This window comes from Diabrotica undecimpunctata, chromosome 7 (assembly GCF_040954645.1).
Source record: "Diabrotica undecimpunctata isolate CICGRU chromosome 7, icDiaUnde3, whole genome shotgun sequence".
In the NCBI taxonomy this organism is placed as follows: Eukaryota; Metazoa; Arthropoda; class Insecta; order Coleoptera; family Chrysomelidae; genus Diabrotica; species Diabrotica undecimpunctata.
Genome location: NC_092809.1, coordinates 27,572,762 through 27,597,676, shown reverse-complemented (window position 1 = coordinate 27,597,676; position 24,915 = coordinate 27,572,762). Strand labels below are relative to the sequence as shown.

Here is a 24,915-nt window from a genome sequence, read left to right as displayed (position 1 = left end):
TATAATTATATTAATTACATAACATAAGGAAATGCGATGTTTCTTTCTTATTCAACCACTAAATAAGAACATTTCTTACTCACTGCTTTAACGTTAATTTCTAACCTTTTCCCAATTATTTAAATACATCGAGTGAGATTTTTCGAAGTCAATCTTAACCTGTAATAATAATATCTACCTGTTCCAAAACAAGAAAAGTTTTGCAAAAAATAATACATACCAAAAAAATAGAAAACGGAAAAAATATTTTTCATAGTATTTCAAACTTTTGCGTAAAATAAAATATCACCACCATCCAAACCCAAATGGTCTCAGTCTCATTGATTTTTCAAGACAACGAAATCATATCCTGTAAGGGGATATTCTAAATATTAAAATAACATCATTACAATTAAAGTGCTTGTCCAATTGTTACTTAAGAAGACAACTTACCAAATTTACCAAAGAGTTTGGTTCAACTTAAGCATTGAAAATATTTATGTAGAAATTTATTTTGGTCTATTTAAAACAAGAGCACAAGAAACAACATTGTTTCCCTATTATATGGTTAAACGTTTAAACAAAAACTTTTTTATTTTTGGCTTTCAAAAAACTATTTAAAATTTTATATTTCTTGTTTATTCCTTAAAATGTGGCAACCATGTTTGAGAACATTGCTGTGTTGCTGTGTATTTTAAGGGTGACATAACTCATTCAAAATCCATATCTAAAAGTTTTAAAAATGAGTTTAGGAGTTCGTAAAATATTTTCAGTAGGTAAGACAGGTAAAACTCAATAATGTTGATGTTATATTAGTTACATTGTATTTTTGGATATCATGCCTTTGGGCTACTTTGACTGTTCATAACATAACCTAAATATCATACCCAAATTCGAAAACTATTTTAGGCTCGAAATTTGTAAGACCAAGTGTCCAGATTGTTGGTCAAAGATGTTGCTCTAGTGGTTCTAAGGATGGATTTTTCTATGTAAACGACAAAGAACCTAGTATGGAGTTTGGAGCTATCACAGGTAAGTTGTCAAAATTCAAAATATATGGGTAAGTCAGTGAGAGGAAATACTGGCCAGCTAGGAAATGGAATAAGTGTATATGTGACGCTAATAAAAATATAGGTTGATATTTAATACCATAAAAAATATAGGTGCACTTCCAGTTGGCTTCAACCTATCAGTTAAATAAAAGGTTTAGTTTACACAAAAAATCATTGTCAAAAATGTCACTGAAGAATGACACACAAATGAAATGAAATTAATTGTAAGATAACAAGCATAATGAAAATATACAAGACAACAGTAAGACCAATCCTAACATATGCAGCAGAGACAAGGGCAGATACAAGAAAGACGAAACAACAAATCAACAATATCCAAAAAATGAAAGTATTAAGATCAATAGCGGACATATCATTAAGAGACAGACAAATCAACAGAAGTATACACGAACAATGCAAAATTCAAAATATTAACAGATTAATAAAAACAAGAAAAAAAACTGGAACTAACATGTAAACCGAATGGGACCAGATAGATTAGCGAACATCTGTAAAAACAACAAGCCGCATAGCAGAAGGCCGCCAAAAAGGTGGAAAGATAATGTACAGTCAACAATGACTGAAACAGAATAAGTTGCAGACAAACAGGAGTAATCCTAGTCATGCGAAGAAGAAGAAGATAACAAGCATAAATTATTATGCCCAGGTTGAATAGTTCAAAGTCATTTAGTCATTGAGTATTGCAATACCTATGATACAAAAAAAATGGAATTCATATAATAGGGACATTTTTCACATTTGGTCCCAGTGAAGATAGCCTCGAATGGGTTCGACAGAATTAAAAGTTTATAAATATTCAGGGAAAAAATATACAGTGTGGTGGCTCTTAAATGGAGACAGAGTTAGGAAAACCACCACTAAAGTCCTAATAATTGAAAAGCTGAAATGTTCCCAAGTTTATGTTTTTTTTTGGAATTTGTTTGTTTATGTCTTTTAGTTCTTTTGAATCACTGTTTTGCTCCCTTCGCATTTGTCTTCTCTTTTTAACTAATTTTTCGGTGTTCAAACTTATTGTCATTTCTTCCTGGTTTGCTGCAAAACTTGTGCTGTCAGTATACTTTTGTGATATTTTTCAATGTGTCAATTTCAGATAAGATATTTATTTTAACACTTGCATAAATCACAATATTTCATTATAAAAGTTTCTCAAGTACATATGTTACAGGATGCTTAGGTGACAACCTAAGCAACATTTAGAGTAGGGTAAACAAATTTTTCGAATTGCGGTATTTGATTAATTTTCATACAATTGGGTATCAGACATTTTTGAAATGGAAAATGTAAAACTACCAAGTAGTCGACATAAAAAGGGGTATAATAACTTTTGACAATGAAAACTTGTTCCTCCGTAGATATCCTTTTTACGCGAGAATGTTAAATTTATTAACTAAAAGGAAAAACTCTAAGGAATTAATAATGTCCCTTATTGTATCTGCAGTTTGTTGGGTCTACTGTGGCAGTATTGCCTACATAAAAAATGCTGTATTGTCTTATTTGAAACCAAAGCTTTCAGTATCAGTATCATGTTAAATCCTATATGTTCAGTTCAGTTCTTCGCACTTCTACATGTTATAATTTTATTTCTACGTGTAATATTTTTAATTATTTATATTGTGAACACAAAGCAGAAACAAATAAAAATAAGTATCAGTTGCTATAAGGCAGCACCTCTAATGAATTGATGTAAATAAAAACATTTTAAGTTGTTTTTTTTTTCATTTTTGACATTTTGATGGAGAATATATACCTACAGGCTGTTTCACGACAAACTTACACTATCTGTAAATCAGAAACTATTTACATGATACTTGTGAAAATTGGTATGTGGGGATTAAAAACTATGTCAAACTTAAAGAAAATATTTTGACAGACATGCCACTTTAGGTTATACCAGAAATGAACAGCAACTTTTATATTTTAAATAGAACACCCTATGTATTATTCCATTTTTAGATTTTGCATGAGATTCTAGATAAAATTTGTATAAAGTACCATAGGTCAAAACTTTATTATATTTTTTGAGTTATTCACCTTTTTCCAAAAATTTTGACAGATATTGACAAATTTTTCAAACTTAATATCTCATCCATTTACAATCAAAATGTCTTTGCACACAAAGAGTAGGTAACATTCTCTTAGACACTTACATCAAAATCGAATTTCTAAATACAGGGTGTTCACAAATGATACACCATTTTTTTTTAAACTTCAAACTAGAGTAAGGCAATAATTGTAAATGAAACACCCTCTATTTTATAATTTTAATAAAAAAAAAATCAGTTGTCTTTCAAATGGTATTGAGGTTCCCTATACCTAAAGTTAATACTTTTGGAGATAATTGGGGTTTAATATTAAAGATAAGATATTTATTGTTTTATTCTAGAAGCTGTATATTAATATGTCATTATTTGTTATTGACTCTTTTACAAAATGATAGAAATGGCTCATTTAGAATTAAACAATGAAGATTGCATAAAGGCTATAGCAGGATAAGATGGTCAAAAGTGCCCCCGCACCGATCAGCACCGCGACTTGTGCTTTCAATAAAGCATATAAAAACATGACTTCATACAAATTTTTAGCCTCCCAGGGCCCATAGAACCTCTTAAATCTAAAAAAGAAACTTTTTTCGACTTTATTTTTTTTCTGGACGCAATTTTACTTTTAAAAAATCTAAAAAAATTCACGAAGATGTATCTTTTGAATACAAAATAGCCTGATTTTTTCAAATTTTTATATTGAAAATTGAGCTCAGGAAAAATTGAAATTTTCAATAATTTTTTAGGTTATGTTAATAATTTTTGGCTAACTTTTAAATAGTTTTTTTTTCATTCTTTTAAATGGCGCCAAGGAGAATTTTCAATTTCTGAGCGAAAAAAAAAATTATAGAGCCCGCCTATGGGATATATCATCCCTTTGTCCTAAAATCCGTTGCGAGTTAATATAGAAAATCTCGAGTCGTATTGAAATTCTCGAAGTATGTTGGTGCAATCGAAGTTTAGAGTTTAATATTATAATTGCCATATTATATCCTATAGGCGCGCGTATCGTACTCTATGGGCTAACACAGTCAAAGCGATACGAAAGCAGTGGCGACAACAGCAATGTCTGCTACGCGCATGATCCGTAACCATGACAACGACAATGGGAGTATGCGCGTTGCAGACATTGATTCTGTCGTCACTGCTTTTGCCTTGGTATTGGTGTCGCCTTCGTGCCGCCGTCGCCTTCGTATCGCTTTGACTGTCTTAGCCTTATTATCAAATAATCCTCTTCTTCTAAAATCCGTCGCAATATTATCGAGGATCTTGAAAACTATCAATCAGATGGAGAAGTATCGAAAAAATCGAGTATATTAAAGTTATCACATAGGCGGGCGCATGCGTCCGCTATCAGTTACGATATCCTAGAACTGTCGCAGCAGAGTGTCGCATTTACTATTGTGCATCATAGAAGATGTGAATTTTGAGATATTGTCAGAGGTTGATTTGTGAAAGTTAAATTGTTTTTAATTTTATTTTTTTTTTAATTTCACCTAATTTGATTACAATAAATTTCAACGCATTTTAGATCGTGCTGCCCAAACAATGTTCTTTACTGAATTATTCAGAGGATTTGGTGTTACTTTGGCTCATATTTTCAAGGAACCAGCAACTATAAATTATCCCTTTGAAAAGGGACCACTCAGTCCTAGATTCAGAGGTGAGCATGCCTTGAGAAGATACCCTTCTGGTGAAGAACGTTGCATCGCCTGCAAGTTATGTGAAGCCATTTGCCCTGCCCAAGTAAGATAACATCAGATTATAATTACAGTGAAATTTAAAATATCACCTTTTTGGTTGTTCTTCATTCATACTGATGTTAAAACATTCATACTGATAAAATAAGTGTAAATACTTATACATATTCCATTATTTTTTATCAAGGAATGTAGGCTTTTACAGCCGGTATTTTATAAAGGTACATTATTATCGGAGTTTATATACTGTGTCCCGGAATTGCTGATTCCTGACGTTTCGTCTATAACTGCGTGTATTTGTTGGAGAGGAGTAAGTGTCTCCTCGGACACAGCAAATGTTTCAGTACCGATTCGAGCCAATCGACAGATCTCAGCATGCACAAGAACGCTAGATCGATAGGCAGTTGCAGAAAAGCAGGAATATACAGTTCAGCAACACAGCACATAAAACCCAATAATAATGTATATATTTTAACGACTTATTTTTTGTTTAAGGCAATTACAATTGAAGCAGAAGAACGTGCAGATGGCTCTAGAAGAACCACTAGGTATGATATTGACATGACAAAATGTATTTACTGTGGTTTTTGCCAAGAGGCTTGTCCAGTTGATGCTATAGTTGAAGGTCCCAACTTTGAGTTCTCTACTGAGACTCATGAAGAACTACTATACAATAAAGAAAAGTTGTTAAATAATGGTGATAAATGGGAGTCGGAAATAGCTAGTAATATTCATGCTGACCACTTATATCGGTAAAATGTATAGAAAATTGTAAAAAGTTATAGAATATATCTTATTAAGTAGAATGTTTCATTTATTAGAAGTAAATATATTAGATATATTGTTGAATGTAATATAGATGTTGAAAAAATAGATTTTTTATATTCACAACCATAAAGAAAGAAACATGAGGATTAAATCAAATAAATAGGAACTTAGGTTAGGTTAGTTTCAATATGATATATGACGGGGTCATGAACTGTGAATATGGAGAAGGTATAAACCCCTTCGCTTTTGCAGATGATCTCGCTGTGCTGATAGTAGCGCTGGACGAGCCGGATCTCCGATTTCGGGTAAGACATACGGGCAACGTCGTGTAAGACTGGTTGACAGATCACGGACTAGAACCCGCAGCAGAGAAGACCGAAGTCATTATTCTAAAGGGTAAACGGAAAAGAAGGGATGAAACTCCAATGTGCAGGGGTACAACTAACATCAAAGAAAGGCGTCAAATATCTGGGAGTGACACTACACCTATACGGCGCAAGGGGGAGCATATACGGGTGGTAGCCCAGAAAGCAGCGAAGAGTGCGGCTGAGATGGGGTGGCTGATGCCTAACATTGGAGGACCCAAATCAGAAAGGAGGGGGGTCTTACACGGTGTTGTGCAATCATCTTTTACGCGGCACCAGTCTGGAGTGAGGGGATAGGGATACCGACCTGCAAGGGGCTCATGATACGAGTAGACAGAACAAGTCTCTTGCAAGTAGCATGCGTCTACAGGACTATCTGCTGCGGCCTATCACGGGTTGTGTTCCTCTGCATGTGTGAGTAGTAGAAATGAGACATCTCTATAAGAGAAGAGAATATTTAACAGCAGTCATAAAAAAAGAAGAAAGAGAAAGATCAATAGAAAGATGGCAAAGTCAACTATGACTGTGAAATTTAGCTAAAAAAACTTAATTCAGATACATCTTTAACCTTTAAGTATATTCATGAATTAATAATAATCTATTCATTCACAATATTCAAAACTTTGGACAAAAAAAATAAGTTTCAACATACTGAATCTTGTTTTACTTGCCAAAAATTCTAAACATTTTTTTATTGAATTTTATGCTTGTCCAAAATAGTTTCTAAACTGCTCAATATCAGTGTTAGTGTTCGTTCGAGACGTCGAAATATTCAAAACATCGAACTCGTATTAAAAAATACGATTGACATCGGCCATAAACGCTTGTATAGTTCGTCCCAAACCCTTCTTTCAGTGCGTCATAGTTGATCGAATTCTTTCTAACACATTAAGCTAGAAGTGACAAAAAAAACGTGAGTCTGTGATTATTATACATAGAACTTAGAAAATTATTTATCGTAAAGCTAATTCTACTTACGGATGTATAATTGGTTGGAGTTTAGAATACGCTAAATAGATATCCAATCAACGATGCGCATAAATATAATTTGACGCAGATTGTCTCGATCGTGACAGTACTTTCACAATGTCAATTGATAAAATGATAATAATTGTCATTCCAGGTTAGTATTATCAGACATTTTACAGTGAAAATTTAATTTTGTATTTCTTATCATAAAAATATTTTAAATATGCCGAGATATATCGAGAAAGAACAAAGACTAATATTAAAATTATTAAATTATTTTTAATTAGAAAAAGAGAGATTACGATCCTGCAACTGTCAAATTTAATTAAAATGTCATGCAATAATTCTCGACATTCTTAAAATCCTATATGACGTCAAAATTAGTGACGCACTGAAAGAAGGGTTTGGGACAGACTGTAGCTGTGGCTGGCTCCGCATTGGCTGTCCCGAGATGCAAGTCCTTTTGAAATTGTCCATTCCTATTCCTCTAGTAATAAAACCTGTTTCTTTGAATCATTTTGGGCGTACTTGCTATTATAATAATAAAAGGTTTTTGGTAAACAATTAACAACCCTAATATACAAACAAAATGAAAACGGACGGGCTTTCCGAAATCCAAAAGGGCGGAATTGTAGGTGAAGCTTTTAGAAATAAGTAGCTCTATGAATCTCCGAAATTTACATTATTTCCATTGATGGTTTCAAACAGTGTAAACGTGTGTATTGATTCAAATTTTAAAAGTGCATTTATAGTGTAATTTTATTATGTAACTCGTGACTTCGTTAATTTGTTTATATGTCCAAAACTAAGTACCTACACCCATACACACACATTTTGGTCCATTCATACCCTCATATTTATTTTGACATATCACAAATCCTACTCGAATTGAATCAGTCGTTTTGAAAAGAGATGAACTCCATTTTTTTTTATTTTAAAGGAGAGGTAAAAAACTTCTTATCTTTATTACTATTAACAAGTTAAGTGTTTTTATGTATTTTTTTATTTTATGATTCTTCGGCACTGGTAGTAGACTATTCACAGATAATGTTGTAGAATGGCTTATGATTATCTGGAATGTATTGTAGAAGCTTCCTAATGTTTTCAATTTTTTTATGTTTATTGGAATTTTCCCCTGATAGGCAGGAAGATTTTGAGGATCAGGTACAAACATGGGTGGACTACCCTTTTGTTAAGGTTTTAAAAGTTGAAAACGTTCTTCAGTAATGCCATCAATGTATGGTTTAGCTAATACCATACCCAAATTATCTGAGCAAAAACTAATTTTATAATAATAGTTAATACTGAAACTACTTTTCGTTTTTTGGAACTTCCTTACCAAAGCTCCGTGTAACCGAAACTTTGTTTAAAAAAAAACTGGCCACCATTTTTTAAAAGCAGCTACATCTACGTGAGTAATATGTCTAATATTAAATTTATTATAACTAGATGAGGAGACGATTAAATCTTCATATTCCTCTATAGAGAAAATCCTGTCGTGTCGACGAATTTTTCCTTTAACGGTACCGAAATCTCTGTCATAATCATTAAATGAGGGGTCTCACCGTGGAAAGTAAATAGTATAAATATTTTTTTGAACTTCTTGGTCATTACTAGGGCCAGAAGATATTGAATGAAAGTATTATTTCGATTCTGACCTGGACATTTGTCACAAAATAGACGCACCTCTTTAAAGACTTCTGGAATTTTGTTGTTTATATAGTCATTTAAAAAAGAGCAAACCTCGTCGGTGCATTTGTGTCTTTCGCCTTTGTAGTAAGTAAAACACAGTTCGGTTTAAGATGCGGTTTTGGAACTCGAGAGCCGCCCTTTACAATACGAGTCTTGATTCAAAAATGTCTGGATCAACAGAAAGATGTTTACGCCTGTTTTATCGACTGAAAGCATTCGATACTATCAAACATGACAAACTCATAGAACTATTACATCTTACAGGACTTGACACTAAGGACATCCAGATTATAAAAAACCTATATTGGAATCAAACAGCCCACATGAAGAATGGACATATGGTGAGTAAAAACGTAACCATTTCGAGAGGGGTTATACAGGGCTGTATTCTTTCGCCACTGCTTTTCAACCTGTACACGGAACAAATATTTCTAGAGGCACTGGAAGAGTACAACGAGGGCATCAAGATTAATGGCGTACCAATAAGTAATTTTCGATATGTAGATGATACTGTTATACTGGCCGATAACATCGAAGATTTACAGATGATGCTAAATAGAGTAAATACAACTGGCAACCAATTTGGACTGAAGATCAATAGAAAGAAAACTTAATTTATGGTGATCAGTAAAAAGAACATTCAACATATCGACCTGAATATTGAAGCCGAACGTATTGAAAGAGTACACCGATTTAAATATCTTTGATATACAGTAAATGATAAGTGGGACCCAGACGTAGAGATTAAGATCCGAATTGAAATATCAAGATCCAAATTAATCAAAATGAGAAAGCTCTTAAGCAACCGCCACCTAAGCGTTAACCTCCGACGGCGCGCCACGAAATGCTACGTACTCTCTACGCTACTTTACGGAGTTGAAGGGTGGACGTTAACAGCAGCAACTATAAAGAAGTTAGCGGCTCTGGAAATGTGGCTGTATCGACAGACAGAGTGACCAACACAAGTATTAAGACGAATGGGTAAAGAGTTGGAATTGTTAATAACTGTTAAAAAGAGGAAAGCGTCATACCTGGGCCATGTGTTCCGTAATGATAAGTACAGTCTGCTACAGCTTATCGTGGAAGGCAAGATTGAAGGTAGAAGAGGTTTGGGCAGAAAGAAGAAATCCTGGCTGAGAAACTTGAAAGAATGGTTTCAAATACCAGAAGCTGCGAACATAATACATGCGGCACAAAACAGAGAAACCTATCGTTTGATGTTCGCCAACCTTCGGTAGAAGACGGCACATAAAGAAGTAAGAGTAAAAGGTTGCTTTGTTAGTTTTAAGATTGTGAATGCAAAATTCATTTACCCACAACTGACGATAATAGCAGATTTCTTGTACCTACTGGTAAAAATGGAAGGGTTAGGCTTTGCATGTAATCAAAACATAGAGCTGTGATCTTTACATTTTCTTTACATAACTGTCTCACTTGATCAATTTTTGTAAAATACTTTTTGCTCTCCTCTTGTGAACCATAAACTCTGCAGCAACAACTCGCCTTGGCGTTATCATTTAAATGAGAGGCTCTTAGGTTTACTCTCAACTCTTCACACATAGAACATACATCTATCCGATCCATTCTTAGATCAAGATGTAACTTTCAGAAGGCAGACTGGCTAAAATTATGTACTTATAAATTTATAAGATCCTCAGCTACCTGAAAGCTACGATATATTTGTAGGTGCGGTAATATCAACTGCAAAAAAGTGTATACCAAGAGGATACTGCAAAGAGGATATTCCGGGCTGGAATAATGAATATGAAGAACTTTACAACGACTAATATATAGAATGGCGACCCAGACGTAGCTAATGACTTATTACATACCGTAAATGAAGCTCGGAAAGATAAATGGATAAAAACAACGGAAAAAAATGGACTTTAAAAGGTGGCACAGACAATCTTGGAGCCTACTTAGAAAACTAGGGGAAGTGCTCCGTCCGTTCGAAAACCCTACTTTTTATTCCGCAGCAAAATAGCTAACAGAAAAGTGACCCTATCTAGGGCTTCACGTGATAAAAAAGAAACTCAATAATTTACCACCCACTCAAAATGATCGGCTGTGTTCTACTCATGGATCCTAATAATCGGAAATATACCAAAAGCTTTTAAAAAGAGCAAAATAATTGCTGTATTAATACTCAATAGCACTTCTCAGCTGCTGCTACACATTGTTGGAACGACTTATCTTAAACAGAATAGACCTATAAATTCTTGAAAATATCTCACTCGAACAAGCTGGTTTTATACTTAATCGAAGCTGCGCAGACCAGGTCCTAAGTCTAACTACACATATAGAAGCGGGTTTCCAAAGGCAACAAAAGATGGCTGTAGTTTTTGTGGATCTGACAGCTGCTTACGATACGTATGGAGGGAGTAACTCCTATATAACACGACCAAACTAATTCCATGCCAAATAGCATTGAAACTAATAAACAGCTCTTTGATTGATAGTTTAAAGTAGTTCATGGTAAAGGTATAAGCAGAGGAAATTAAATAATGGACTACCCCAGTAAGAAGGATCAGTCCTTAATCCGATGCCTTTTAACTTTGAAATTACTCAAAACGTGCTGACAAACGCCCTCAAAAAATTATATGGATATTTTAGTAAATGGCGCCTGATACCCAACTTAATAAAACTAAGGTAAGCTGTTTTCATCTCAATAACCAAAAGACAAACCAAGAATATTAGGTCAAAATAAAGAACGTAGCACTATCCTACCAACCTTACCCAACATATCTGGGGGTTATCTTAGACAGGGATCTGTAGTTTAAAAAACATCTACAAATAACTGCACAAAAAATAAATACTATAGAACGAACCTTATCTCTGTGGTACTAACTGTGCTAAGTTTGGTCTACTCTGTGCCAGAGTACTGTGCACCGTTCTGGCTAAGTAGTCTCCATGTGAAGATAGTGGATACGCAACTTAATATAGCAATGAGAATAATTAGCGGCTGCATCAAGACTACTCCACTATATTGGCTTCCCATCCTCAAGGCCTATTCGAAAATAAATGGTAACTTACAACTACCAATTCATGAAGATATCCCGAGTTTAGCAGCAAACAGACTTCCATCTAGAAAACCACCAATAGCAACAGCTAACAGCATATTATTCCAATGTTACCTCCAGATGGCACACACTGTGGATTGAAGAAGCTGTACCTGAAGTCTCCAACCTCATGGACTCAGCCAAAAAGCCTGATGGTTTCAACCAGCGACGAAACATAGCTAAGAGCCTTAACCGAATTGGAACGGGACATGCAGTATACGCATACAACCTACATAAATGGGGAAAACGGTATGACTCCAGTTGCGACTGAGGTGCTCCAGATCAAACCATCCAACACATAGTGGAGATATATGAATTGAGGGCATACCGAGGGGACCCAAAAGACTTCTTCACAACTACACCTTCAAGCCTTAAATGGATAACTCAATTTTTTCTAAAGATATGCCCTTTCATTTGTTTGTATTATTTTGTATTTTATTTGTTCGTTTTTATATAAGCTTATGTTTGTTTTTAAATTCTGTATTTACATTTTACAACTGTAGTTGTATTTGTTCTATGTAAGTCATACGCTCAATAAAGATGCAAATAATTGCAGCTGATGTTTAGAAAAGCACTTTGTGACTGAAGGGGCTAATTGGGATAGTCGCGTAAAAGGAGCGGGGGAGGAAAACACCACCAAAAAAGTGTTTCTGGGTGCCCCAGCGGGAAGGAGTAAAGGAATACCTCGACTCAGATGATAAGACGGCATGCAGGATGACCCAAGGAGATTGGAAATCCGAAAGTTTTCTCCATTCGTCATCGATCTTTTGCATCGTTTGCAGGTCTTGAGGATTACAAATTCGGGGTATTTTTGATATTAGTGGTAAAAGACTTTGGCAACTGTTAATTGCTGCAAAATTATTTCTTTTTTACTTCCAGACAAGCTGTAATCAAGAAACGCCTGTATCTTTCGTCAAAATCTTGCTGCAATCCATCGTCTAAATCATTAATATTTTATGTCAGCCAGATTCCTATATACATGCTGTTAATGTTGAATCAATTGTTTCGACATTAGTTTGTCTCATATATTGTGGGTCCATGTAAGTAAGCAATAGATCTTTATACACTGTGATCATTTCCCTGTAAAACTTACTTTTATTTGGCATCAGGGCCAAATAAAAGGTCCATTGGGTGTTCATAGAGCTTTTGTATATAGCAGGTCTGCCAAAGTCCCGGGGACTTTTATTGGCGACACTACTACGGGTGTCAAATACAGCTTCCAAGAAAAAATAAGTACCTGATAAGAAAATAATAAGAATTTCAGTAAATCATTAAAAATAAAAAATTAGCATTTCAAAACTTGTATGAGATTTCTATTTTGTTATTTAAATAATTTCACATCGCAGGGTCTAGAATTAAAAAAAAAGGTAAAAAATAAACAAAATTATTTATAAGCATTTATATAAAAATTTACTTATTAATACAAATATTTTACAACAAAAGAAACAACAAAAATTTTTAATGGTACAGTAAGAAATATTCGCCCCAAAACATATCGATTTCAAGTATGTACAAGTTAAAATATTATTGAAAACAAATACTTATATTTGTACTTTTTCGTAAGTTTATTATTTTAAATATGAAGACCTCTAGTTTTTTCTATTCAAACTACAAAGGTTTTAAATTCAATTGAGATAAATCAGTTCTAAAGAAATGATTGTAAATATTGTGCAGTAAATTTAACAAAACAAATTAATATTAATATATCACCCGCCAGTTGCAATCTTCATGCAGACAATAAGATATCAATCTTTATAAACTTATCCTCTAATTATAGTTCACTATATTTTCTTTATTTTCAGTTAATTTAAATTTGTTTTAATTGTGTCAAGAATTAGATAATTCTGTAACTTTCAATTAATAAATATATTTAAATAACACATAAACACAAAGTCAATTCTGTACCATCAAATTTTTTATTTAAAACTAGAGATCTTTTTTTTTTTAATTTATAATGTCCCAAAATTCAAATTATATAATTTATTTTCAATTTTGCAAAATTTCTAGAAATAACGATCAGACTTAAGGTTTACACGACTCTTCTTACTTCGAAGAACCTCTTGAGATAGTATACCTGCCCTACAGTCATAGCTACTAAAATTACTGCTTCAAAGAAGGACCACATAACTACCCTAGAATTTGTGCTTTCATTGATGCTCCTATGAATTCTGTCTCTAACCTGCATATATTCCTGTTCTTGTTTTACACCAGACAACGAATCTGAAAAGTAAATATTGGCGTTAAAATTAATTATATATAAAACCAAATATATAGTATTCTCTAAAAAAAAGTCAGTACACCAATATCATTACATCTATACAAGCAAGCAATACAACAAGATTCGCCGAAATTGCTGGGAATCACTTTTGACAGAAAGTTGAATTGGAAAGAACATATCAATAATCTAACTTGTAAATATTATAGATTAGATGTACTAAAAATTTTAGCACAAAAAAATTGAGGTTCAGAAAGGAATACATTGTTATTGATATATAGCACTATTATAAGATCACAGCTAGACTACGCCGCTACAGCCTATCACTCAGCATCGAAATCAGTAGTTAAAAACTCGACACTACTCACAACACAGAACTCACAATATGTTTGGGAGCCTTTTGTGCAGCACTGATTGAAAGTTTACTTTGCGAAGCTAACAAATTCTCGTTAAATAATAGAGCTTACCTTAGTATAACTTATGCAACAAAAATTAAGGATAATCCAAGAAATTCTGTCTATAGAAATACTTTTACTGATAAATTACCAAATCTCAAAGCAAATCCCTGTTCTGCTACATCTTTCTATAAAAATCATACCCAGATATACATTGATTCAAAAACAACTGAAGGTGTGGAAACATCTGTAGTAACTCCAAAGAAGGTCTTCTTTTTATGTAGATATGACACTGTTTTTTGTGATGTGCCTCCAGTAAGTTGTCATTCCATCAGATGCATCATATTTATATCAGGTGCATGGAAAAATAAATGGAGCGTGTCAAATTCAAAGTTAAAACCCAGCATAGTGACATGAAATGTGTTATCGACCTCGAGGAGCCAAGAAATAATAAAAACGTGTCTCAGACTCTATGATACTAGGTTAACGGATGACTACTTAATTAAAAAGTGTGAATCGCTGTGGTGTGAAACTTATAATACTACACCAACAATAAACACATACTATGTGAATGTCCCCTCTATAATAATCAACAAAGTAACAACAAGATACCAGCAACACTTCTAGAAGCTCTAGGTGTAGACCTAGTGTAGAAATTTATTGAAAGACATTAATAAGTACCACAAAAATTAACAAACTTACGTAATCTACTAATTTGTCGCTAATTTACTTTTTTTTACAAATTCAATGAGCAATGTCCGAAAAAAAGTAATTACTTTTTAAAACTTTTTAAATTCTAAAAAAGGAGTTTACTTTATCAAAGTTTGAACTAACTATGTGTTACATAACATTGTTTTTTTACTTAATTAAAAAAAAACTACATAAAAATCTGACTTTTGTCAAATTCTTTTCATTTATGTTTAAGAGGAATCCCTAGATTGTATTCTACAATATTGTTATTTTGTTCCTTTTATTTATATTGTACTGGGAATCATTCAGCAGTATTGTACATCCTTGTTATTTTGTTTTTGTGTATAATAAAAAATAATAATAAAAGAAGCATGACATGTTCAATTTGCAAAACACTAATACTCTAGTAGATAATGCAGAAAAAGTTATCATGGATGAACATGAAATATTTGAAACATAAAGTAACTATAACTGAATTGTTCCAAGATGACAGGCCAAACATACAAGCAATGTAAATCAAGAAGGACCTGATATTCTAAAATCAGTCAAAACCAAGAAAGCAACTGGACCAGACAACATCCCAGCTGAACTCTTCAAAATGATACAAGAGGATCACATCAGTGCTCTAGTTAAGTTTTTTAATGATGCATATTAAACTACTGGTGAAATACCTAAGGAATGGCTGAAGTCTGTTTCACAGCAATGACGAAGAAACAGCAGGTAAAAAGATGCGACGAATACAGATTAATTAGTCTGATGAACAACACATTTTTTTTTCTTCGCATTATTCATTTTGAAAGGGACCTAGATTAAACCCAGTTTGGATTTAGGAATGCGCTGAGTCGTGATTGAATGAAGAAATTGAAAAAAAAAAATGAAGTTTAAGGTTTGAAAAAAGTTTGAATGAATTTTCGTCTCATATTTTTTAGCATTTTTCTGATCTCATCGTTTTTTAAAACAGTTTTTTCATATAAAATAAGAAAGAGTCGATCAATTGAAAATCCCTTCATTTAATAACGAAACAATACTATAAAAATGAAGTGTGCAAAGTTTCAGCAAAATTGGTGGATTCATTCATTCATTCATTCTCGAGAAATCATGCTTACTGCATGGAAAAACGAAGTTTCTAGAAAAACGCATTTAAAGTTTTTAAAGTGAGAGTGCCTATACCGACTGTGTGCTAATAAAATTTTTATAACTTTGGTAATATTGCTCAGAATATACTTTGAATTTGGTGTGAATACTCCTGATGTACAATACTTTCATATAAAATAAAAGAAATAAATTAATTTTTTGAAAATATAAGACCTATGTAACCACTCAGTTCGAATCTTTACAACTCTGGTAATATTGCTCAAATTTACTCCAAATTTGGTGTGAAAACTCTTGATGTACTATACCTTAATATGGAATAAAAAAATAAATCGATTTTTTGAAAATACAAGACTCTCAAAACATTACACACATCTGCCATTTTTAATGATTCATCACTAGAATAAGCAAATAGAGCTAAGTTCTTGCTCAAAAATTTATTAATTTAGTTTTACTGGTTGTGTGTGGGGGAGAGGACTGCATTTTCCAACTTTTGTTTTACAAAAATTAAAATATATGAATAATTGAAAATAAATTTTTTTTTATTTATTTTAAAAATAAAAATTTAAAAATAAATAAAAAAAAAAGAAAATAAATTAAGGGGCCTGCGTAGCGCAAGCGGTAGGATGCTTGCCTCGCATGCCGGTGGTCCGGAGTTCGAATCCTACCGCCGGTAAGAACAACTAGACATTTTAAAAAATGTCTATAGGCCCCAGGTCGACTCAGCCTGAATAAAATGAGTACCTTGGGTAAAACCAGGGGTAATAATAGACGGTTGAAGCGTAGCACTGGCCATTTTACCTTTCTTGTATACCGCAGGCCCTAGATATAGCAGACTACCCTGCTATACTCCCAAAGCCGCGAGCGGTATAAAACGGGAGACTATTATTATATGAAAATAAATTAATTCTACTAAGATTGTAACTGAACTGTGTATACATTCACTTACTTGTAAGTTCTCTTATCATTTCCTCCAACTTATTAGCATTTTCACCTTCTTGTTGCTCAGCCTTTGGAGATTCACCAACAGCCATATTAAACATAACAACTTTAGGTGTCATGGTTGACATCTTGTTTGAGAAACAATAAGTATATATACCAGATGTGTGGGCTGCAAAGGTGTACTTTCCAGCAGTTTCCCTTTCACCCTGGTATAAATTCTGGCCATTGGGATCTATAATACGCACATCTATATCAAGGAATCCTCCCTCTGCTATTTCAAAAGTGAGACCTAAAATAAACAATAATTTTTAGCATGTTCAGTTAAGTTGATAGGAGTGAAAAAACTTAAAGACTTACAAAATATAAATACAGTAGAACCTTTGTTATTCTAAATAAAGAAGGCAAAAGACATTTTCAATTAAAATTTCATTTGAACATTTTTAATTACAAAGTAAAAAAATTTTACTAATTAAGTAAAATAAATAAAAATAATAAAAATTAGAATCACCCTAATGATATCCAATCTCCGATAGGAAGGGCACTCAAAGAAGAAGAAAATAAATTGTTTTAAGCTAGAAATCATCCAGTTAATAAGGCTATTAATATTTCTAATAAGTAAGTACTATAAAATTTCAATTATTATGCAGAATTTTTTAATTTCGTGTTTCTGTAGTTTTTTTTTAAGGATTTTTCCAACATTATCTATTTAGGAGTTATGAGTGGTTTTAGTTTAGCTGGAGCATAGCTAAACAATAATTAAACAAATTGGAAATATATACCTAAACACATCTTAAAGTATTCAAGCCGTAATACCATAGTTCCATTAATAGTAACATCTTGAGTATCTTTCTTGCATATATTGAATAGTATTGGTATATAGTATGTATATAGTCTTAATCTCTTGCAGAGGGTATTTGCTAGTATTTTAACTTTATATTTACAAGGAATGGACCTTTACAATTCTCAGAGTTCACTGTTTGCCTTTTTAACTGAGCAAATTTGGTCTAGACCTATTTTTTTAGTATTATGTCCTGGAGACTTGTTCGTCTTTACATATATTAATTCTGGATTATATTTCTTTACCATATTACTATGAGATGAAGTATCCAGCTGCCACAATATATGAATGAAAAGTAACAAAGGCAATACAATACCTGTCATGCCACACATGATAGCAATGAAAGTGGTCTAAGGACACCGAAAAACACAACAAATATTCAATAATTCAAAACTCCTAAAATGTATTTATATTTTATTATATACAGATTATGGTTTCCTTTAGGACAAACCATATTCTGATTATTTATGGCACAAGCTATTTCTGTTAGTAAGCAATATGTAAAACTTTATTAAAACTGTAAAACTCAATTATAAAAATAAGAATATGTTTAAAAATCATAAATATGTATACCCATTTTTGTGCCAGCTTCCACTTTGTCAAAGAAACATTCTTCTGCATGTGCATCTACTGTGATAAAATAGGCCAAACTCTGATTTATGCCCAAACAAACCAGTGAAATAAGGAAGCCGAAAAGATACATGTTTACTTAAAATTAAAATTAGAAAACTGTCGGCCACGTAACCTCACCTACAGTAGTTGACGTTCAGGGTTTGAAGAAAGTTGACAAACACATGGCATGTGACGTGACATTGTATTGACAGCTGAAGGGTCACGGGAAAGAACGATCAGAGCAGAGAACTACGAACACATCGTAGTTCTCTAATCAGAGTCCATTTTTAGTCCGAATTTAGATATTGGCGACATATTTAATCTTTTTGTGGAAAGAACCCAAAAATGGTTTCGTCACAGAATAATAAACAATTTAACCCGGTTTAATTTATTTACGGCAACTATAGACAAAATATGCACTATTTTATTCGCACTTTTAGTTGAAGAATAGATTAAATTATTTCAAATGTACTTTGAGTCTATGTTTCCGTTTAAAATATGGCGATCACGTGCTGACAAACTCCAAGGCGGCATCTGATAGTGGGCATTCTGATTGATATGTATTCTGTTGTTTCGTTTCTACAATAAACGATCGCCGTACAAAAGATAATAAAGGGGAAGGATATAAGCTAACGGAGAATAATGGTAAGGTTCCACGCGCTGACGGCTAATAACGATCAAGTTTCGACGACCTTCTAACTAAACGTAGATTATCGTTGGCGGCTGTCTATACCATCAGTTCTATTCCTAACCTTCTTACGCGTAATATATATATATATATATATATATATATATATATATATATATATATATATATATATATATATATATATATATATATATATACAGTAAAACCTCCCTTAACCGAAACCTTTTTAACCGAAACATCGTTTAACCGAAACGGCTGTCTGTTTCAATAATTTCGTCAATAAAAGTGAATGTTTGTCGCAAAACGTAAACAATTCCGTTAATTTCACTCACCAATTGATGTCTATGTGTGTTGGGAAATCACAAAAACCAAGAGCTCTAAAAGATATTTCCGAAAAGGCATTTTAAGTTATAGAAGCCAAAAAAGTTCATAGATGTCGACCACTTTATTTTTAGAATGGTTTGAAAATGAATTCGTCTCAAGTGTAAAATCCTTTTTAAAATTAAAAAACCTTCCCATCAAAGCATTGTTGCTTGTTGACAATGCGCCCTCACTCTCAAAATCTACAAAATGGTGACAATTTTCAAATTTTTGCCACCGAATGTCACAAGCTTAATCCAGCCGTTAGACCAGGGAGTCATAGAGACATTCAAGAGACAATATAGAGAAGCATTCTTAAGACATCTGTTATTACAGGAGACGAATTAATCCAAAAGTGTTCCCGAAATTCTCAAATCTTTAACAATAAAACATTTTTATTGGTGAGCTGAGTCGTGGGCCAAGATCAAATCTTCAACTTTGGAAAAATGCTGGAACAAACTTTTTGATAAGATTTTGATTGACGATCCTGAAGAAGAAAATGGTAAGAAAACGACAGAAGAAATTAAACCTTTCATTAAAAATTTGCCGGGACATGATGAAATTAACTAAGAAGAGATACGTGACTGATTAGCAGCTGATGACTCAGAACGTGAATTCATCGACCAGGACATCATTGATATGGTTCTTTATCAAGACAACATGAGCATATCAGATGACGAAGATGACGATCCAAGAGGCAACAGGCAGCACAAGACCGTCGACGAGATTTTCAATGCTTTAGAGGAAAGAATTTTATACAGTAGGCCTAATTAGTTAGGGACACGACTAGATTCTTAATTTTTGTTGTCATTACATAAAGTTTTGTCCTTTTCAGATTGCTTTATGTTTCTTCGAACAATCGAATGAGGCAAACTCATGACGTTCTGCAAATTAACGATGGAGGGAGAGAGAAACATTGTTGTCAAACGAAAACGCAACAAAAATAGCAGATTTCTTTAAAAAAGCATGTTAAACTTGTTCATTTTCCTTAATTTTATTACTTTATTTTGGATTTACTTATTAGAAAACATTACGAAATCAACTCATAGTATTTTTTAATACCAATACTTTGATCAAGAATATTATAAAAAACAATGTTATTTTTAACCGAAATTCTTGTTATCCGAAACGGCCTCCCTCCCAATTATTTCGGTTAACGGAGGTTTTACTGTATATATATATATATATATATATATATATATATATATATATATATATATATATATATATATATATATATATTTCATAATTGTATCTGATTCTGTTACGTTCCAAATTTAAAGTAGAAAGTCCCACCTCTATTTTATCAAAATTTAAATAATTCAGGACGTGTAAGAGCGGTTGCCTATAATATATTATAAGCAAGGTGGCGAAAATAAAATTAGTAATTTTCAAATAGGGGTAATGTCTGGCAAATTGTGCTGAAGTTAAGGGAACACGTCCTCTTTTTTGTGAAGAAACTAATTTAGATCGTTCTTTCTAGAGTTATCTTGGAAGAATTGGGATCATAAAATTGAAATTTTTGAATCTCGGTACTATTCGGTGACCTCCGTGTGTCAAGTTGTCAAGTGTTCGGAAAGACGACGGAAAGAAAGTGATTCCAGGTTTGAGAGTGTTACTGAAAGGTTGGGCTAGATTAAAAACGGCATTTTTGTTTTTTTGCTTTTGCTGCTGTTCCATGTGGGATCTGGACTAGTCCGAACCGTGTGGATATTCAAGGGGATTTGCTGCCTTCGTGGAAGGGTTTTTTTTGGAATATCCACAATTTCGCTAAAAAAAGCGGATCTACAGTACACGTGAATACCGGGAGTCGTATTTAGATCAAGAAATTAGCCTTAATCACGAGTCCAAATAGCCGGCTACGCTTCGGTCCAATTTGGGATATTTCAAACCCCTAATCTGGCTAAGAAGGGTGAGTGTTAGAACATTTCGTTTTTAATTAATTAAAAAGTTGTAGTTATTTTTTTATCCCATCTCTAAAAAGCTATTCACATTTTTATCAGTTTTCATACATTCAAGTTCGGAGACAAGTTTTTTTTGTATTGCTCCATTATCGCCAAAAGGCAGATAAACAAAGTGTTAAAATCAATATATTTATTTCCAAATAATTATTTTAGACACAGATGGTAATTAATGTTTTCTTGCTTCAGGGTTGGTTGGTTGGTTTGTTTGTTTTTTTCTGCTTCTTCTTCTTCGTATTTTTCCGTCTGGCTGTAATTTTTAACTTTTCAACATTGTCACACACAGCGACAAGCGTATGGGATTTTGGATTGAAGACACGCTGAACTATAACTGGAATTCCACGCGGTGAAGTATATGAAAATTCGAGGTATGGATCGATAATTAATTTTCAACGGAAGATTTAAGCGCCGTCTAATTTGGTTTGCGGAATACAATAGTTTTTTTAAAGATTATTTGCTGTTAGTTTTTATTTTCATATTTACAAATACTTTACAGATTTTTTTTAAAGATAATTTGCGGTTTATTTTATTAATTCAATATTTACACATACCTATTTTAATTTTGTAAACTGCGTCTAAGGGGGGGTTATATATTTGAGATTTATTTTTTTTATATTATTTTCTGCGCACGCACTTGAGCTCACGTGGTGTCCTATTTGCGTTAATTATTTTTTTTTGGTTGGTATTGAACCGCACACCCCTTAGCGTCCGGTACTTTTGATACGTCTTACCTTTCATTTTGTTCTGTTAAATAGAAATAACTTATGAATTTTTGTTAGGCAAGTAGAAGCCGCATTTTTATATTATTTTTTTATTAAGCCTATGGTAAAGTTAAATAATATTGTAATATGTATTTATTTTTAACTATCTTGGGAATCTATTTATTAAAATTGACTAAATTCTAATCTGACAATTTCATTTATTTTTTTTATTTATTCAGGTTGTATACTGTTACTTAGTATTTTAGTAGTAAACCTATTGGTAAGTTGGTGGTTTATTGAATAATAACGTAGGGAAGGCTGTGGGCCAATTTACCTGGCGCCCCTGATATAACTTCGGATTTTTTTTGTTTTGTGGACCGCACGACCATCTCCACTGTTTTGTCTAGCCGCGAGCCATTCCCAGACTGTCACCGTATAGTACTTTTCTTTCCGGGTGTACGTCTGATTTATATTTGGTACATTTTGTAATTTTTTTATATAGATTCGGTTTTGTACGCCACATATTTTGGCGCCCAACGTGGGGCCCTTAATTAATTAACCTTTTTTCGTCAACCCCTTGTGTAGATTCCTTTTAATTAGTTAACCTAACGTGTTTGGGCTTTAATTGACTAACTTTGATTTATTTACTTTACCACTGGTTTTGCACTTAGTAGTAGTCTTAGAACTTCGTGTTTAGTGGAAGTGTATGCCAAGAAGTGCTTACTAGTTTTTTTTGTGTGACGTGAAGTTGGAAGAAGCCAAAAATGGAACTTAAAAGAAGATACTTTGAAGTGGTGTTGTGGAACTTAGAAGAATTATGGATATATTAGGACTTTGAAATATTTCTATTTCAGTTGGAGTTCAAATTTATTTTTTTGAGAAGTTGGACTTCGAAATTCTACATTGTGGTTTAACTTACTTATGTTAGGGAATGTAAAATCTTTTTTTGAGATTATGTTGTGACTTGTAATTTGTTCTGAAACAATGAAATTTTGAAAATCTTTTGTGAAATTTTATAGATTGAATAAAGCGACTATTACTTTTATTTTGCTTTTGGTTTGCTCCCATTAATAAAGTAAACTGTACCTGTGTGTTAATATTTTTACTTATATCTTGATTTTGTTTGAATATTTGCTCCTTTCGGTTGATACATTTTTTTTTAAATTTTGAACTTTGGCAAGATGGTGCGAAAACTTGTACCCAACTACTTAAGGAAAGAGGAACTGGAATATGAACTCAAAATTCGTGGAGTGTCTACTGGCACTGTTGAGTCTATGAGGTCTAGTCTGTCTGATGCACTTAGTCGTGAGGCAGCAAATGAAAGCTTTAGATATCCTGAGCACCCATTCACCTTTTCACAGGATAAAACTGCAATCGAGACTAAACTTGCGGAGCTGAATACGGCTGTTGGAAAGTTTGCCGGAACTCCTACTTGTGCTGAGTCCTTGAGATTGCGGACACAGATTAACCATGTCTTGGGGAGAATTGATCTTATGGTAATGCCAACAGGTGATGATGCAGACGCAGCCCAGGTTGTTAAGTCAGACTTTCTTGCTGAGATTTTGAAGTTGTCACAGGATTTACATGATAAGCAGCATCCAATCGGATCTGGTTCGGTACCAGTAGCGCTCGATGTGATTTCGGTTTTAAATCAGTCTTTTCAGGCAGGGGTAGGACAAGTTCATGCTTCTTCTCCTGGAGCGATGTCACAAGCTGGTAATAATGTTTTTTCAGGGTCTGTCTCTAGTTTTTCTTCTGGGATGATACTTCCTCATAAATGGGGAATAGAAAAGTTTTCAGGTTCTGCTAGGGGTATGTCTATTTCTGCATTTTTTGAGATGGTGAATGAATTGAGTCTCGCTCGTCATGTACCAGATAGTATACTTTTGGAATCAGGTATAGATTTATTTTCGGATAAAGCCTATCAGTTTTATAAAGATGTTCGTCTACGTGTAGGGAGTTGGGCTGAATTAGTTGAAGAGTTTCGTAGGGAGTACCTGTCAGCTCACCATGGGGAAGCGCTTTTTGAAGAGCTTCGGAGGAGAACTCAGCATTCGTCTGAGACTATTGGAGTTTACTTGGCAATAATGAATAGTTACTTTAATCGCTTGCGTTGTCATGTTCCAGAGGAAGTTAAATTGTCTATAGTTATTAGGAATTTGCATCCGTTCTATCAAGATAGATTACGTGATCCTTTGCCAGCTACCTTGGAGGAACTTCGTGTTCTATGTCGCAGTATGGAGGAAAGACGTGATTGTATTAGGAACTATGTTGAACCGAATAGTAGGAAAATGAATACTTTGGAAAAGGACCTAGCTTATATCAGTGTGGATGCTGAAAGTTGTAGTAGTGTTAGTGAGGGTCCTGTTGTTTCATCCGAATCGGAGTCCGCTAGAGGAAAGTTTAGGACTTTAATCTGTTATCGTTGTAATCAGTCAGGCCATAAGGCAGTAGGGTGTCTAATGAAGAAGGAGGCTGTTCACTGTTTTAAGTGTAAGAAAGAAGGGTTTACAGTCAGAACTTGTCCTTCGTGTAATTCGGGAAACGGAAGGAAGCGCACCTAACTGGTCGAAGAGGTGTTGCCGACGTTGACTCGACCAACCTACGTCCTATTTTAGACTTTATTTTACATCATTCCGAAGGAGATGAACGTCCATATTTGAAAGTTAAAGTCTTAGGAAAGGAAATTTTGGGATTATTGGATTCTGGTGCTTCAAAGACCATTGTAGGAAGAACTGGTTGGAAATTTTTACAAAACTTGGGTTTAGAGTTGGATACTTCGAAGAAGACCGTTTGTAGAGTGGCGAATGGTCAGA

General features: G+C 33.5%; 2 protein-coding genes across 3 annotated transcripts; one reads left to right on the top strand and one right to left on the bottom strand.

Moving 5' to 3' along the window:
* Positions 1-624: 624 nt before the first annotated feature.
* On the top strand, positions 625-5,597 carry ND-23 (NADH dehydrogenase (ubiquinone) 23 kDa subunit). 2 transcript variants are annotated; one of them, XM_072538756.1, is made up of 4 exons: positions 625-755; positions 889-1,011; positions 4,623-4,837; positions 5,287-5,597. In XM_072538756.1, exons 1-4 carry the CDS (start codon positions 722-724, stop codon positions 5,545-5,547), a joined length of 633 nt encoding a protein of 210 aa, XP_072394857.1. In that variant the 5' UTR covers positions 625-721; the 3' UTR covers positions 5,548-5,597. The 2 variants fall into 2 exon arrangements, with proteins under 2 accessions (XP_072394857.1, XP_072394856.1); XM_072538755.1 differs by having other exon boundaries at positions 655-764.
* A 7,431-nt stretch (positions 5,598-13,028) lies between these two features.
* On the bottom strand, positions 13,029-18,605 carry CHOp24 (transmembrane p24 trafficking protein CHOp24). Its single transcript, XM_072536938.1, has 3 exons — positions 18,390-18,605; positions 16,986-17,267; positions 13,029-13,864 (listed from the first exon to the last, which is right to left on the bottom strand). Exons 1-3 carry the CDS (start codon positions 18,517-18,519, stop codon positions 13,674-13,676), a joined length of 603 nt encoding a protein of 200 aa, XP_072393039.1. The 5' UTR covers positions 18,520-18,605; the 3' UTR covers positions 13,029-13,673.
* Positions 18,606-24,915: the final 6,310 nt, after the last annotated feature.

What these genes read in the sequence shown, in the direction of transcription:
- ND-23 (XM_072538755.1), top strand. Translation starts at nt 722, where the DNA reads ATGAGTTTAGGAGTTCGTAAAATATTTTCAGTAGGTAAGACAG. An exon ending in GGAGTTTGGAGCTATCACAG is followed by an intron (nt 1,012 to 4,622) that starts GTAAGTTGTCAA and finishes AACGCATTTTAG; the next exon opens with ATCGTGCTGCCCAAACAATG. An exon ending in AAGCCATTTGCCCTGCCCAA is followed by an intron (nt 4,838 to 5,286) that starts GTAAGATAACAT and finishes TTTTTGTTTAAG; the next exon opens with GCAATTACAATTGAAGCAGA.
- CHOp24 (XM_072536938.1), bottom strand. Translation starts at nt 18,519, where the DNA reads ATGTATCTTTTCGGCTTCCTTATTTCACTGGTTTGTTTGGGCATAAAT. An exon ending in GGAAGCTGGCACAAAAATGG is followed by an intron (nt 17,268 to 18,389) that starts GTATACATATTT and finishes TGTTTATTTTAG; the next exon opens with GTCTCACTTTTGAAATAGCA. An exon ending in AATGATAAGAGAACTTACAA is followed by an intron (nt 13,865 to 16,985) that starts GTAAGTGAATGT and finishes TTTACTTTTCAG; the next exon opens with ATTCGTTGTCTGGTGTAAAA.